This window comes from Hippocampus comes, unplaced genomic scaffold (genome assembly GCF_001891065.2).
Source record: "Hippocampus comes isolate QL1 unplaced genomic scaffold, H_comes_QL1_v1.1 scaffold62, whole genome shotgun sequence".
NCBI classification, from domain to species: Eukaryota; Metazoa; Chordata; class Actinopteri; order Syngnathiformes; family Syngnathidae; genus Hippocampus; species Hippocampus comes.
The window spans coordinates 1122376-1138430 of record NW_017806062.1 but is presented as its reverse complement, the minus strand read 5'-3'; the positions used below and the strand labels follow the sequence as shown (position 1 = coordinate 1138430).

The 16055-nt window shown below is 43.6% G+C and overlaps 2 protein-coding genes and 3 non-coding genes across 10 annotated transcripts in view; 3 read left to right on the top strand and 2 right to left on the bottom strand.

Annotated features, from left to right (window-relative positions):
• The first annotated feature begins 121 nt into the window (after positions 1-121).
• Positions 122-5832, top strand: hdac10 (histone deacetylase 10). Of its 3 annotated transcripts, none has more exons than XM_019893388.1 (19): positions 122-369; positions 757-891; positions 964-1060; positions 1261-1358; positions 1432-1536; positions 1618-1686; positions 1750-1876; positions 2480-2545; positions 2618-2677; positions 2985-3074; positions 3138-3244; positions 3322-3389; positions 3507-3729; positions 3814-3892; positions 4352-4434; positions 4519-4575; positions 4677-4950; positions 5063-5222; positions 5516-5832. In XM_019893388.1, exons 1-19 carry the CDS (start codon positions 311-313, stop codon positions 5542-5544), a joined length of 1986 nt encoding a protein of 661 aa, XP_019748947.1. In that variant the 5' UTR covers positions 122-310; the 3' UTR covers positions 5545-5832. The 3 variants fall into 3 exon arrangements, with proteins under 3 accessions (XP_019748947.1, XP_019748945.1, XP_019748948.1); XM_019893386.1 differs by having other exon boundaries at positions 3504-3729; XM_019893389.1 differs by having other exon boundaries at positions 122-443; positions 964-1067; positions 3504-3729.
• A 316-nt stretch (positions 5833-6148) lies between these two features.
• Positions 6149-16055, top strand: part of parvb (parvin, beta) — a 20529-nt gene continuing 10622 nt past the window's right edge. For 2 of the 4 annotated variants that reach the window (XM_019893392.1, XM_019893391.1), the window contains exons 1-5: positions 6149-6408; positions 12420-12509; positions 13331-13401; positions 14206-14308; positions 14740-14880. In XM_019893392.1, the coding sequence (XP_019748951.1) occupies positions 6312-6408; positions 12420-12509; positions 13331-13401; positions 14206-14308; positions 14740-14880 (502 nt within the window). In that variant the 5' untranslated portion in view covers positions 6149-6311. Of the gene's footprint in view, positions 6409-8116; positions 8252-12419; positions 12510-12778; positions 12900-13330; positions 13402-14205; positions 14309-14739; positions 14881-16055 lie in introns of those variants that run through there. The other 2 variants (XM_019893393.1, XM_019893394.1) reach the window with 2 other exon arrangements.
• trnag-ucc (transfer RNA glycine (anticodon UCC)) lies at positions 15208-15279 on the bottom strand. The gene has a single exon. It is a non-coding gene; the product is annotated as a tRNA-Gly (tRNA).
• On the top strand, positions 15529-15600 carry trnag-ucc (transfer RNA glycine (anticodon UCC)). Its single transcript has one exon. It is a non-coding gene; the product is annotated as a tRNA-Gly (tRNA).
• trnag-ucc (transfer RNA glycine (anticodon UCC)) lies at positions 15757-15828 on the bottom strand. The gene has a single exon. It is a non-coding gene; the product is annotated as a tRNA-Gly (tRNA).

Here is a 16055-nt window from a genome sequence, read left to right as displayed (position 1 = left end):
ATTCTTTATGCGGTCCATGGAGGCTACATGAGAAGTAGCCTGTAAAGTCGTCGAAGGAACCCATCTTGCCTTTCTAGAATCTAGAAACGATGTGCGGTCGAGTCGCACAGGCAGTGACGTCATAGAACGAACATGAGTCCTTCGGAGGATGCAGCCCGCGAATTTGGACACAGCCAATGTTTGCTCCAGGGCTGGAAACAGAGCGCTTTCCTGTTTTACGGTGTTTCAAGGGAGGCGCTGTGAGCCTTCATTTCTCTTTCCATAGTCTTCAGTTTTCTCGCCAGGAGACACCCAGAACACAAGATTCAAGATGAGTACAGCGTTGGTTTACGATGAGGAAATGACTCGCTACAAACTGCTGTGGTTAGAGTAAGTGCGAGATTACATTTAGCGAACCCCCCAGTCGGTATTTAAAACTGGACACAACAGTCCAGCACCGCAAGGTAGTTAGTTTGCGTTTCTCTTTACGATACAATTGCAGCAATGGCTTGTGTAGTTTTTTGTTTGTTTATTTATTTGTTGCATTGTTGCTGCCACTACAGTCGAAACGTTTGTGGGTGGTTAACGGAGGTTGCTGGTGCCGCTCGCCTGAGTCGTCAGTTGGGTGCCTCTTCATGAAACTTTATACAGTTTGATAGTCCCTCTCTTCGAGTAGGTGCTATCTGTTCAGTGTGATCAAAATAGCTAAACTGTATGCTGGGCTGTGTTAACAGCAGCTTAAAAATATATCATAAAAATCCAAACCTCTGCTTCCAGTCCAGATTGTGAAATCGAGAGGCCCGAGCGTCTCACGGCTTGTTATGAAGCATTGGTCAGGAGCGGTTTGGCTGCTCGATGTGCCTCCGTACCTGTACGGCAGGCCACAGACGACGACATTCTCCTGATTCACTGGTGAGTCCAGAACCCCCATTGTTTGAAAAAAAAATTTCATGCCTCCTGAAGTGTTAGAAAATGTTGCTCTAGCGAGGAGTACCTGGAAGCAGTGAAGAAGACCCCATACATGTCTCTGGACGACCTGAGGGAGTTCACGTTGCAGTATGGAGCAGTCTACTTCCATCCAGTTAGTGGTATTTTTTTTCCAACATTCGCAAATTTTGCAATCTAGCAAAATCGAGACATCGGGTCACAGTCACAATGTGCTTTTCTGCCATTTATGGAAAGCCGTGAAAACAATCAGGGGTTCGATGTAGTTCCAAGTCACTCGGCGGCCATTTACAGTTGTCCAAGACCTTGACGGGTTGCATCCACTTTGTGCTACAGAACAGCTATCATTGCGCCACGCTGGCAGTGGGAGCCGCACTGCAGCTGGTAGACGGCGTGATGACCGGGAGGGTGAGAAATGGCATGGCTCTGGTCAGGTAAGAACTTTGAGGTCCATCTCGCTCTGTTTCATTATTTGACCGATATTGCCCTGTCGTTTATTCTGAATAGACCCCCGGGGCACCACAGCATGCGCAGAGCCGCCAGTGGCTTCTGTGTGTTCAACAATGTGGCCATAGCAGCCAAATATGCCCAGCAAAAATATGGAGTTCAAAGGTAACACGGATGCACACCAATGCATCCTTGGGGATTTATTATTTTTTTTAAATATATACCTAAACGTACTCTTCTTTTCAGGGTGCTGGTAGTTGACTGGGACATCCATCACGGTCAAGGGGTGCAGTATGCATTTGAGGACGATCCAAGGTGTGCACATTGACTGTATTTCTTTAGATTTGATAAGAATTTCCCATTGCTGTCTTTCCACAGCGTGCTTTATTTCTCTTGGCACCGCTATGAGCATCAGAAATTCTGGCCTGAACTCAGGGAATCAGACTATGACAGTGTTGGCAAGGACAAAGGTGCTGGCTTCAATATAAACGTACCCTGGAACAAGGTCAGTGACAGGATAAGGTCTTGCACTTACCACTCATTGTTGTACATATACTGTGTACAAACTCTTTTTTTTTTCTTTCAAAACAACAAAAACTATATTTTCAAATTCACAATGCTGAAGCACAGAGCATTGCAATAGACTTGACAACTGCTCGCCCTGCGGAACCTCACGCCGTTTATTTTTCAACAGTCTGTGTTGCCGGTAAATATGATATTGCAACATTCGAAACAAACTTTTGATGTGTAAGTTGTAGAATAATTTAACTTCATACTTTTTTTTTAAAATGTTGTATTTTTTTTAATGTGTACTAACTTTTCCCGGGAATTGGAACCTCTTTCCATTTACTCTCCAGTTTGGCATAGCGATATACAATATAGTATAGTAAAGTATAAAACTTTGCCAGGTCAGGGAGTTTCTCTCTACTTCGCCTTACAGGAATATAAAATACAGTATTGCGATATTTAAAACAAGCATAATTTTTTTTTGCTGCTTCAAAATGTCCCAGAACCAATTTTTTCGTAGGTCTGCTAACTTTGCCAGACCCAGGGGACCTCCTTCCATTTCCTTTCCACCACTTCTTTTCATTTTCTTTCCCATTTCCAGGTCGGCATGCAGAACAGCGACTACCTTGCTGTCTTCTGTCACGTCCTTCTGCCGGTCGCCTACGAGGTGAGACGAGTTACATGAATGTAAACAGACGCTCAGCTTTCGTTGACTGAACTCTCCCGACTTTTGTCACAGTTTTGCCCGGAGTTGGTGCTGGTGTCCGCAGGCTTTGACTCTGCCATTGGGGACCCAGAGGTACTTGACACACACCACCGTGCTCTTAGTTTGGGCCATTTGTAGTATTCTGCCCCCAGTGGTTGTATTACAATGCAGTGCAGTGCCCCTAGTGGTGGAAGTAGTTAAAAGCACCCAAAATTGCATTACCGTACAGTGCAGTGCCCCTAGTGGCAGAAGTAGTTAAAACCACCCCAAAAAGTCAGTAGGATAGCCATTTTGATTCATAAAAGTGGAGAGGTGTGATCACATCCACTTCCATTTTGTAGCCAGGTCACCACGCCGGTAGCCTTTCTCTATCCCTTAATGGAGCGATGATATTTTCCAGGGTGAAATGTGTGCCACCCCCGACATCTTTGCCCACCTTACCCACCTGCTGATGAATCTCGCCGAGGGAAAATTGTGTGCCGTGCTGGAGGTCGGACCGCAAAACCTCTCATGAGGATTTGAACCTTGTGATAGCATCCCAACGTTTTCCCAGGGCGGATACAACTTGACTTCGCTCAGTCAATCCGTGTGTGTCACGGTTCAAACTCTACTCGGCGATCCGCCGCCCCGGCCCGCCAAACTCCAAGGCCCCTGTCAGAGGTTCGGCCGCGCCGCGTCGCCAGTCTGAGTTTGTCCGCGACGGCCCGACTTTCAGAGTGGAACTGTTTGTCTTGCAGCGCACTGGAGTCCATTCAGTGTGTACGCGCAGCTCATCGGAAGTATTGGTCCTGTCTCAGGCATGCAGGTATGACTGGACTGATGAGTAGCTCGTTGTAAATACAGTTTTCGTATCAACACTCACCTGCTCAACATCCATTTACTGTATTTTCGCAACTTTTGTTTTTGTACATTACTCCAGCAGAAGCAGCCCCCGCAGAAGTCAGCACTAAGCGCTGTAAGCTAGAAGAAAAAGAAAGAGAAGAAAAGCTTCAAAGGGGAGAAGCAGTTGACGCCGTAACGTGGCCCGAGCCTGAGAAGTACGTCGCGCCTCCCGTACGCACAGCGGTGGTGATTCCGGAGCACGTGACTTGTCCTGACGGATGCAAACGCTTCAGCTTGTCGCCTCATGCCGACTCGCTCTCAGCCAAGTGCGATCCTCTTTTGTTTCAAGCCGACAACCAAAGTGGACAACTTAAGTTCCAGTGATTGTCTTTCCCTCTCCCTCCAAGAAAGGAGGATTTTGACAGCGATGCGGTCTCTACGTTATCCAGTCTCACTGCACTTGTCGGGAAACTGCTGAAGAATGAGGTACACTTCAAACATTTTCTCAAATATGAGCTGCTTACTTTTTAGGAGACTCGCGGTCATATGTGGTTAAAACGGTCTGAACTGAAAGTCTTTAAAAACATTCAGATACCTTTAACATAACACTCACTGGCTCACAAAATTAATTTATTTTTCAGATATTTTGGGCTGCCGAGTTTTTTTTTTTTTTTTTTTAAAGAAATAAACTGATCCGCTTGAGAAAGACCAATATCGTAGTTCATAACTTGTGTGTGATTGTGATTTTTCTTTCAAGAAAAACATGGAAAATCTCAAAAGCTTGTGCCAATTTAAAAAAAAAAATCGTTTTCGGATTCAGGGACATCAAAATACTCTAAAACCGTTGACATTTCTTGGCACCCAAATGTGTGGCTAAAGCTATCACTTGAGCCCCGCTGCTTTTCGTTCCATCCAAAATATTGACATTCCATTTCCCCTGACCAGATCCGCAACGGCTTGGCCTTGGTCCGTGACATCTCCGTGGCACTGGAGACAGTCATCACGCATACAACCACTCTCAAACAACGGTAAAAGTGGATCTAACTGCAACTGGATTAGCACGAGTAAGCAAGCCAAGTTGTCCCCCCCCCACGCTCCTTTTTTTTGTGCAGCGTTTTGGTTGTATGTTTAGGAGGCATTGGAGTCCTGAGTCACCTGCCAGAAGATGGGTGAATATCATCCCTCCTTTGTCATGCATCCCCTGTGATGAACCGGGGGTCCAACTGTATAATCAACCATCAATCATGATCGCTGCGTGTCGCTCTTTTAGGACAACACTTCGAGTGCACATCAGCAAGGAGGCGGCAGAGGAGCCCAAGCGCCAACATAACGTATCCATGCGTCTGAAGAATGGCTGCGGGGACACGTCGGGGTTGGCGCAGGCCACCTTGGGCCTCCTCCTGCCTCTCGCCTACGAGTACGACCCCGCTCTGGTGCTGCTGGCGCGAATTCCGGGCGCGGGCAGCCCCGGCGACGGCGCGTGGCAGCAGCTGACTGGACTGTTGCAGGGCCTGGCTCGGGGTCGCATGCTTGTGCTGGTGCAGGTGAGAAGAATTAGCTTTGTATTAAGCCCACCTGGATGTTGTTGTTTTTTACCTTGTGATCAATGTCCATCTGGCATTGTGAAAATGAACCAACTCATGGGCTCCATTTTAGGAGGATGATAAAGCTTTTGTCAAGCCAACGGCGTCCTCCCTCTCTGGGAGTCCTGCACCCTCTCTGGGGCAACTCCCTGCTCCAGTAGATGAAGATGTTGAGGCACTGGAGCGCTTGAGAGGTGGCCTTCAGGCCCACTGGATGCTGGTGAGGACTTCAGGTGAGAATGCAAAAGAAGATGCCGTTGTTCCCTTGAGCAAATCGTCGTGCACACGCAAGCATTGTCTCTTGAACATTCTATTGAGGTTTTGGTACAGTATACAGTGGACAAATACATGATCAGCATTTATTGAATTTTTTTTTTTTTTGTTTTCTTTTTTTTTTTCCCTCAATGCATTTCAATGATCCTCAATTATATGTGGATCTTTGGGGTTCCACTGTACAGGTTATTATATATATAGATATTAATGTGTGTCAAGCCTTTCACTCTATCCTATTTTCTCATCAAAACAGTCCAAGAAAGTGGAGGCGAGGACAACTGAAGCTGCATTCTGTATTCCTTCCATTTAATTTCAAACGCCACACAAGAAGGCCAAAGCCCCGGACTCAAACGTGCTGCTTCAGAACTGTGAGGCAGACATGCTAACCACAGGGTCCACTGTACTGCGAGTGTTATTCATATTCCATCCATCTATTTGTTTTTTGTTTTGTTTTGTTTTTTGTTTACATTTTTTCTCAGCTGACCAAGTGAGATGTGGAGTAACCCTGGACACAGTCACACCGATGCACCTATGAACAAAAAAAAAAAAAATACAAAATTGAACCTGGAATGCATTTTATTTTTGAGTCAACTTTTTTATAAAAGATTAAAATCATTCACATTCATTCCATTTTATGTATTTGACTGGAGGGAAGGGTGTCACCGTGTTTGTGTGAGCGCGTGTGTTTGTGTTTGGGGTGGCAGGGTTGGAATATTGTTCCAAGGCTCATTTATGGGGCCAGGAATTTGGTGCCAGTTTGCCTGAAGGCACCTGAAGGCACCAAATTTTGGAGTTTGCCTCCAGCCGGTTGACTTCACCCTAACAAACACCGTGTGTAGTTCCACTTTGTCCTGCTGGGGGCGCTGTGAACTGACGCACTGGTCCACGTGAGTCACGCCGAACGTCGCCCCAGCCTCTCTGCCCTTGACTTGGCCGGTGTGTGTGTTTGCATGCGCCGTTCCCCGGTTGTCATCACTAGTGTGTGTGTGTGTGAGACGTGTGTGAGAGAGCCAAGCTCACACGGCCACACACACGCACTGTTGTGAAAGATGTCCGCTAGCTCGCAGTCCGCCAAAAGCAAAAAGGACGAGTCTTTTCTGGGCAGACTAGGGGGTACTTTGGTTCGCAGGAAGAAAGCCACAGAAGGTCAGTCCTTTGCGTTTCTATCGTTTGTTTGTTTAATGATGGTATTTTCATTATCAGCTTGCTTTATTTCCTCTTTTGCGCTTATATGTGCGACAGTCACGTGGTACGCTAATTAAATGCGGGCTCTGTTTGCTATAATGACGTCAGACTTGAATTAGTTCCTTCAGTAACCAGATTTAAATTGGTTTCTTTGGTAAGCACAAACAATATGTCTGAGACAAAGCATGCCCCGCGCGCATTAAATGTGGGGTAATAGACAGAAATAGAAGCACACAGGAATGCTACATCATCAAGAGGAAGTTCAAATAAGTCTCCTAGTTAGGTTTTAAACACTTGTCAGAGTTTCTCTGAACTTATTTTGAGCAAGTGTGTGTGTGTGAGTGTGGTAAAAGAGACAGCTGTGTGATTTAACGCCTGTGTGTGTGTGTGTGTGTGTGTGTGTGTGTGTGTGTGTGTGTGTGCATGCTGAAGGTGGCCCACAGTTTGGTGAAGGACTTTCAAAAGTCACTCTTTTGATGTGACTTGGCACTTCTACAATTTTGGCCCATGCTAACGGTTGTCCAAACATCATCCGGTAGATGGGCCTACCCATAATATTGCTAATATTTTGGTGTGTGTGTGTGTGTGTGTGTTGGCGGGGGGGGGCATTGATGTATATTCTCAAACACAAACGAACCACCAAGGGTCGGTTGGCTGGTTGATGACACACATTCCTGACCGAGACATGTACGCCCCCCCCCAAATAAAAATCTGTTTTTATTAGTTTTAGTATTAGTTACAGTTTTTTGGGTAACATATGGAATTTTTTATTGCAAGTACCGTGTAATAAAGTAAACTACATTTCCCAAACAACTCTTTGACCTTCCTTCTTCTTTAGCTGTCCAGCACTCACGAAATAAATACATTTAAAATGAAACCCGAAAGCTCATTTGTGGTATCGAATGGCAAAGATGAAAACAAAGGAGATTTTTGCGATGGTTAAAGTGAGTTAGTTTTTCGTTTTGATCTTTTTTTTAAATCGTTTTTATTTGATCACATTAACAAAAGTGTGTTTTCCATTTTAGTTATTTCATTAGTTTTCGTTGACTATAAGAACATTGTTCTGTATATAGCCATACTGTATAGATTGTGCTTTGAGCCCGTGTACCCATACGAGTCGTCTGTATTCTGTACGGTTGACCTGTACGGTTGACCTGCACTATTGTATGGACTTATACATTGTAATTTTACACAACCCGACGCAATTTGCATGGTCCGACTCTGTCTGATATTATGCAATTTGGTCATGATACACTGTGCCTATATTATTGTTTCTTTGTGTTATAGTGTTTTATTGCTGAAGACTCCACTATAGGCTTCCTACCAAATGAACTTGTAAAGGTAATGTCTTCAAAAGGCTCAAGTTGTGGCTGTTGGGGTTTTCTATCGGGCGTGGTGACTTTATTTTCAGGAGGAAACGCCCAAACGATGAGTCGCGCTGGGAAAAGTTGCGTAACGTTTTGCCGAAAAGTCAGTCTTTGGTCATCTTGTTTTCGCCCCCTTGTCAAGTTCAAGTTAGCTGGACAGCAACTTATTTATGTTGTTGATTTTATTTTCCCCCCTCTCTGACTTCCACTTTCTCTCACATGGCCTAGATCGCTGCAGTTTTCATTCAGTTTGTGACAAACTGACAGGAAGTGTGCGCTTTTGTGACAAGGCCAAAGTGTCTATCTGTCACATCTATGAGTTGCTCTATAAGGAATGACCAGTTACATCCTGACTATGTAATGTTGTACTTGACCGTTGACATTCATTTGTACGACTTAAACATCACTCACTTGCTTTGGAATGATGACTGCGAATTGTAAGTTGTTTAAGATTTTTCTTATTGCACACAATTAACTCGTGGGCATAACAGAAATCAGCACAAAAAAGGCACAGTGAGTCTTGGCTGCATATACGCGCGCATTTTTAGTGCCGTTTTTGAACTCAAATAATCTGTAAAATATGTATTTTTATAATGAATACAGTAAAATAAGTTTTAAATTATTTTTACGTCGCAATATGTACAGAGTAACAACCGATCAGAAGTGATAGTAAGTTTCACAAATTAAAAAGACACAGTCAGCCATACCAATACATTATATACAGTACACTATATATTGATTGCATTTTACAATAGTACTTGACAGTATTTCTAATTTCTGATTTGGGCTAGAAAGGAAAGTGCAAAGTGCCAATTACCTCTCAATATATCCAACATATCCGTTATTATCATCCTTTTCATCTCTTTGTGGCCATCTGCTTCTTCCTTGACAACCACGCCATGTTTTTGTGGTTCACGCCACTTTATTTATGGAACACTTTTTAAAAATCCACTGCTGCAATACAAAGTACATAAAATAAAAAGCTGACATATGAAACTAAAAACAGTTAAAACAATGAATATAAATCCTGTGCTGCATACTGTACGTGAGCCTCAAAACCTGATACAGGGTCGCAGGTGTTCTACTTCAGTTGAGTTTGGGGGTGTCATTCAGTGCGAGGGAAAAAAAACAAACATAACTAAAACTAAATGTGTGTGAGCTATTGTGTTTGTCCAGTTAAAACTAGATAACATTTTATAAAGTCAAAGATAATTGCACTTATTAAGCAAGCAATCAGATTGATCACTTATTCTACTCACTGCCACTAGGGGGCATAATTATTACACCCATCCATCCTTTTTCTGCAGCGCTGATCTTCTGGTCACCAGCCAATAACAGGGCACATATAAATAAACAAGGATCCACACCTACGGACAATTTTGAATCTTCGCTCAACCGTTATAGTTCTCCATCGTGTCTTCAGTATTTATGCACCCCACCACCACCACCACCACACCCAGCAACCCCGTACGACACCCCGCCCACATTTCATTCTCTATTCAACATTAAGTATGCAGAACTAGCCTCCCCACTGTCATCTCTGAGCTTCTGTTCCTCCCTAGTCCCGCGCTGGTGTAAATAACCTGCGCTATTTTTAAGAGCCAGTCTGTCGCCTCCATATACTGCCACTTTATTTATATCCTCCCCCAGTCAACTGCCTCCCACCACCTTCTGTCCAAGAGCTCTAATGGGGGCTCATTTAGCTTCATTGTTGTTTTTGTTTGCCACTCACATCTTTGCCTGTGAATAGTAAACTGTCGAAAAGCCTCCACATGCCATTGTTTGGTCATATACTTCCAAATCTTGGACAATATCTATCTATCTATCTATCTATCTATCTATCTATCTATCTATCTATCTATCTATCTATCTATCTATCTATCTATCTATCTATCTATCTATCTATCTATCTATCTATCTATCTATATAGTTAGCTAGCTATCTAAACATAGATCTCTCTACCTGTATCTAATCTATCTATCTAGCTAGCTATCTAGCTATCTAAATATACATACTGTATATATTCATACACACACACACACACACACACACACACACACACACACACACACACACACACACACACACACATACATAGATGTATATGAAGGATGGAAACCAGCAAGAAATTCTGGGTCCTATCTGGGTTGCCGGCTTTGCTCTGCATTGAATTAGCGTAATTGTGTTAGTGGTAATAGAGTCACTGCCTGATTGATTGCCTGCTGCAAGTAAGATATATTAAAGGCTTCATTTGGCGGCTCGTTGAAAAGCGATATATCTGCTGAGTGAGAAAGTCAGCTAGGCCAGAAGAAGAAAAAAAATATGTTTTTTTTTTGTATGAAAGGGATTTAGTATTATTTGGGGGGGGGGGGTAAAAACATGTTGAACATGCGTCAGTGATGTGCAGAAAATTTGTTGTACGCTTTACAGTGGTACTCCAAAGGTCAACACAATCTTGTCCATGTTGCTGGTTAAACTTGGAATTAGCTGATTTTCATAATCAGATTTCCAATGAAGAGCAGTTACTAATAAAACTGCGACCTTCTTGAAACTGTCATTACCTGCCCAGGCTTCACACAACTCATGTTTAAAACTAAAAATGCCACTCAAGTATGCAAATAAATCAACAACGAATGTGTAAAAGCTATTGATCGACCACGAGTGGCAAGCATGCTGCAGCTCGCAAGTTAGCGGCTAGCTTAATAGCTAAGGCAGCAATCTACATCTACACTCAGTGCACCTTCATCATGCCAAACTTTTACAAACATATGATTCAGCCTTGATCTTTTTTTTTCTCCACTAAAACCAGATTAACAATTTCAAGTGTTTAGAAAAAATAAAAATCAAATGAATGAGTTAAATGATCAATCGCTCAGCGAATTTACAGAATCAATTGCACAGCACCAGTGACAGGTAACAAAAATTGAACTCCACTGTTCATAAAAAAAGTCTTTTTTTTTTTTTTTAAATATGCGTAGACTCTCTATTGACTATCAAGCCCAATGGTTGTGGGAGCAAAACAGGAAATAGAAAGTTACCAAAATAAAAGTAGCAACAGCGCTCAACATGATGGAACAGACGCAGCTTTTTGTCATGACGACTGGTGATCATCTCCAACCATGACATCATCCTTACTAACTTCCGTTGTATCTTCTTCTTCTTCCCTAAAAGCATGTGACCCGTACAAACACACATGCAACTCCGGTAACTGGACCTAGAAGGTGGGGAGGAGGTTTGTGACAGAAATAAACACGCCCCCCCGCCCTCTCCTCCTGCTGCTGTTCGGCCCTGCTCACACACATCACACGTATTGACGCGCACATTGAATATAGTGTGCATGCATTTACTGCATTGTGCACTCACTTGCATCAGGAGTTTCAAAGTGGGGACATGGCGGGGCTGCTTTGTGGAACCAAGAGGAAGAAACCAGGTACTCTGACGAGTTTTGATATCAATGACAAATGGCTTCCGTTTCAAAAATTACATGTCCGTGCTCATGTTGTCGTGGAACATATACTGGATTTTAGTTTATGCCCATAGGTGGAGGTTTGTCTTTATTTTGTTGCACAGTCTAAGTCTTTGATACAGGTTGTACTTGACACAGAAGCGGGCGTAATGCAGGCAAATGTGCCGCGGGGGAGGAAGCAGCGCAATTAGGATGAAATACTGCAATCCTGCTCTGTAATTATGCAGCCAAATGTTGATCCATGAGAAGATTCCAGGCTAAAACTGACTGCAGTATCAGATAGGAAATGTGGTATGGAGGCCTTACCCCCACCTCAAGCAAATGGAAATTACTGCTTTGAAGTTCTAATTGCATCACATTATTAACAGAATTGTTTTTTTTTGTTTTTTTTTTTTTTGCATAATATAAACCTGGAAAGCACACAACCACATTTGTGTTCTGTAGAAACCGATGATTGAAATAGCGGCTTTAAAAATCAACGAAGCCATTAAAAAAATAATAATAATAATATTAAAAAATACTTAAAAGTGAGAGCAGATATTGATTATCTTTTAATCCCGGTCATGTTTACTTTGATTTAGTTCCTCCTTTTCGGCTGCATTTAAACTTCCCGATTTTTAGCTGGTTTGCCGAAGGCTTCGTTTCTGTGGCCAGACAGGAAACGTGAAGAGATAAAGATGTTAATGGAACATTATGTGGCCTGTGGAAAAAGTGAGCAAGTGTCTCTCTCTGGCAGCAGTTTTTTTGAAAATCCTTGGGAAAAACAGAAGCATTTTTTTTTCCCATGTAACTGTCTTTCAGTTACACGGGAAAAAAAAAAGAAGGTATTATACCATTACTGATGAACAAAGTTGAAAAAGTATCGAATGCTAATCATAAAATACCCATGATTGGAAAAAAGAAAGCTATATACATACAGAACACATAAATGTCAGGAAAAGCCTTCTAGAACATCCGAACTTTATTAGGCATTAATCAGAGGCACTCTAAATGGTGGCAGGTGTGTGCTGGCTCCCATTTAACATGAGTTTTATGTATTTGTTCAACTGTAAGAGGGTGTGCACACTTATGCAACCACACTTATGCGTGTGTATTTGTGTATGTGTGTGTGTATGTGTGTTGTGTTCTTGTGAGACTAGTGAGTGACCTCCACGAGGAAGGCAAAAATGCCATCAACGCTCCAATGCTCCCGTCTGGGAAGGACGTCCATCCCGAGGACACTCTGCTGGGTACGAACACGCAAGTCCAATCATTACAATGTTGCCCCTCCAGGGCCACCGTACTCGGTAGTGAGGCACCTCTGTTTGCGTTATGGCACTTCTGTGGAGTCATTTCCATGCCCATAGAGTATCAGTGCGGATGGAAATGTTTGAAACAAAACTTGTGTGAGTGTCTTCATCATTCTGCGCTAGCTTGACTGCTTAGAGTTAATTTAAGGTCGACTCTGCGAGGTCAGAGACACTTATGCAACCACACTTATGCGTGTGTATTTGTGTATGTGTGTGTGTGTTGTGTTCTTGTGAGACTAGTGAGTGACCTCCACGAGGAAGGCAAAAATGCCATCAACGCTCCAATGCTCCCGTCTGGGAAGGACGTCCATCCCGAGGACACTCTGCTGGGTACGAACACGCAAGTCCAATCAGGGCCACCGTACTCGGTAGTGAGGCACCTCTGTTTGCGTTATGGCACTTCTGTGGAGTCATTTCCATGCCCATAGAGTATAAGTGCGAATGGAAATGTTTGAAACAAAACTTGTGTTCATCATTCTGCGCTAGCTTAACTGTTTAGAGTTAATGTAAGGTAGACTCTGCGAGGTCAGAAAGGAGCTTGTGATTGATGAGGAGGTGGCGGTGAAAGTGGAGGGGCAGGAAATGAAAAGAAGATGCTGCGTCTTTCTTCTCCCCTCACAGCCAAAATGGCTGTCGACGTTTTTAATGGCTCACAATTCTTCATCAAAACATGTCTGCACTCAACATGTGTGAAAAGGGGGCGGGGGGGGGGGGGCAGGGGGCAACACTTTAAAAACCTCTTCTCGCCCTTGTCTTGCCAGAGGAAAACGCCGAGAGGATCATGCTGGACCCGACGTCACGGGATGACCCCAAGTTTAAAGATTTGCTGAAGGTAACAAATAAGAAACCATTTTGGAAGCACATTGAGGCACTGTGGATATTTTAAGAACTGTTCAAATTTCAGGTGCTTGATCTACAAAACTAAGATTGATCGTGTGGGCGGCACGGTAACCCACTGGTTAGCACATTGGCCTCACAGTGTAGCGGCGTAGGGTTCAATTCCGGTTCCGGCCTTCCTGTGTGGAGTTTGCACACCCCGCGACCCTTGTGAGGATAAAACGGATGAGAAAATGGATGGATGGAAGGATTGATCGTTCCCCCTCTGGCTCCTCCTCTAACTCCGCCAGTGATGACATGACCCAAATGTAGTCAGATTTTGGTCAAACTGTCACGTGATCATCCCACAGCGTGAGAGCAGTTACAATGTTAATTTTGTCAACAGCAGAGGGCGATATTGCCTAACATGGCGGCCCCCTGAAATGGATGAAAAGTGATGAAATATTCAGTTTCATTCGTTTTTCACAAATGCAATATTCAACTGAATACTGTTTTTGAATTAGTGGGGCACCTGCAAAGTATTCTTGCAAACAAATTTTGTTTCCCATAAAGCTGGGGCCTTAGTCAAAATGGAGGTAACTATGAACCGTCCAAAATAGCAGTCATTGCTATTTTGGAAGCAAAAGAAATGGCAGAAAAAAAGGTTACTAAAACAGCAGAACTTATTGGGGAATTAATCAGAGAGGCACTTGAAATGGTGGTCTTGGTTTTTTGTTGGGTTTGTTTTGTATCACACAAGCATCGCGGCATTTGAACAGAGGTGTGTAGACTTTTTCTATCCACCATCACATGTGTGCAGGTGCTCATTGACTGGATCAACAGTGAGCTGGAGGAGGACAGGATCATCGTGAAAGACCTGGAGGAAGACTGCTATGACGGACAAGTCCTGCAGAAGCTTTTTGGTGAGTCACCTGGCAAGCCGGCAGTTCTTGTTGACTCGTTTGCGCTCGTGGACTCCCCCTAGTGTCCATTATCCGTCACTGCTAATCGAGTTGACAAGGCAAGGGTCAACCATACTTGATTTATTTCTCATTGATTGCAATTTCATATTGTATCGTGACTTTTCTAAATCTGGTTTTCATATTTTTATGATGGAAAATATATTTTATTTTATTTTTCATTTTTAGTCAGATTAATCTTTTTATATTCCTGATCTGGTTCCTTAACCAAGTCATGATTGAGATTGTCTGACGAGAATATCCCCCTGATGCCATTGCATGACGACAGGATGCTAAATGAATCGATTCTGATCTATTAGTCCCATTGGGGGACTAATAAAAGCAAACTTATTTTAACCGAGTATCTATTTGAAGTGTGCTTCTCCTCCTGCCAGAAAAGCTGTCGGGCCGGAAGCTGAACGTGGCCGAGGTGACCCAGTCGGAGATCGGCCAGAAGCAGAAGCTCCAGACGGTTCTGGAGGCCGTAAACGAGCTGCTGCGTCCTCACGGCTGGTCCATCGAGTGGAGCGTCGACTGTGAGTGCTCAGTTTCACTGGCAAGGCCATATGGTTCACATTTCTGTTGTGTCCCTCATAAGAAGCTATGCAAATAGAATTTTTTTTTTTTCCCCAGACGTCCACTGAAACTTAGGATTTGTTCTTGCAGTTAATTTTAAATTAGATTACATTATTTATTGATCTCTCACTAAAAGGCTCTTTCTCATTCTCTGCAATCCAAAGTAAGGGAAACACTTTTACCATCTCATTCATTCATTTTCATTCATAAAATAAAAATCCTGACAAATGAAATTAAATAACATCCTGGTCCCGCCTAAAAATGTTTTTGGTGAAAAATTAAAAACATGCGTTGGCCGGGAATCGAACCCGGGTCAACTGCTTGGAAGGCAGCTATGCTCACCACTATACCACCAACGCTGTCCAGAAACATCTGGAATTCACAAACATATTTGAGAGTCAGGCTATGTTTAGCCCCCCCCCCCACACACACACACACACACACACACACACACACACACACACACACACACACACACACACACACTTGATTATTCTGCAGTCGCCACGTCATACTGAGGCGTGCCAAGTATTTCCTCCCTCATGCGGCCAGTCAGCGCTGTTGCAGACATGTTCTCCTCTTCCGAAATCTCCACAATCTTGTTCAGTGCGTTGGTGGTATAGTGGTGAGCATAGCTGCCTTCCAAGCAGTTGACCCGGGTTCGATTCCCGGCCAACGCAGGACTTTGTTCTTGCAGTTAATTTTAAATTAGATTACATTTTTTATTGATCTCTCAATCAAGGGCTCTTTCTCATTCTCTGCAATCCAAAGTAAGGAAAAAAAGTCATTCTTTCATTTCTCAGACAGCGAGCGGGGGGAAAAAAAAAGTAGCTGTCTGCGTTGGCCGGGAATCGAACCCAGGTCAACTGCTTGGAAGGCAGCTATGCTCACCACTATACCACCAACGCTGTGAAGGAAATTGTGGAAAGCTCAAAACATGTCTGGAACAGCGCTGAGTGCTGATGTGGCCGCATGAGGGAGAAAATACTCGGCACGCCTCAGCATGACGTGGCGACTGCAGAATAACCAAGCTGAGCGGCACGTCGATGCAGACAATTTCACCACACATGCATGTTATGACTTGAGGGGGTGGAGGGTGTGTGTGTGTGTGTGTGTGTGTGTGTGTGTGTGTGTG

Excerpts from the sequence above, each read along its gene's own strand:
- hdac10 (XM_019893386.1), top strand. The coding sequence starts at position 311 with ATGAGTACAGCGTTGGTTTACGATGAGGAAATGACTCGCTACAAACTG. Across the intron at positions 1,687-1,749 it reads GCATTTGAGGACGATCCAAG|CGTGCTTTATTTCTCTTGGC; the intron begins GTGTGCACATTG and ends GTCTTTCCACAG. Across the intron at positions 3,245-3,321 it reads CTCCAAGGCCCCTGTCAGAG|CGCACTGGAGTCCATTCAGT; the intron begins GTTCGGCCGCGC and ends TTTGTCTTGCAG.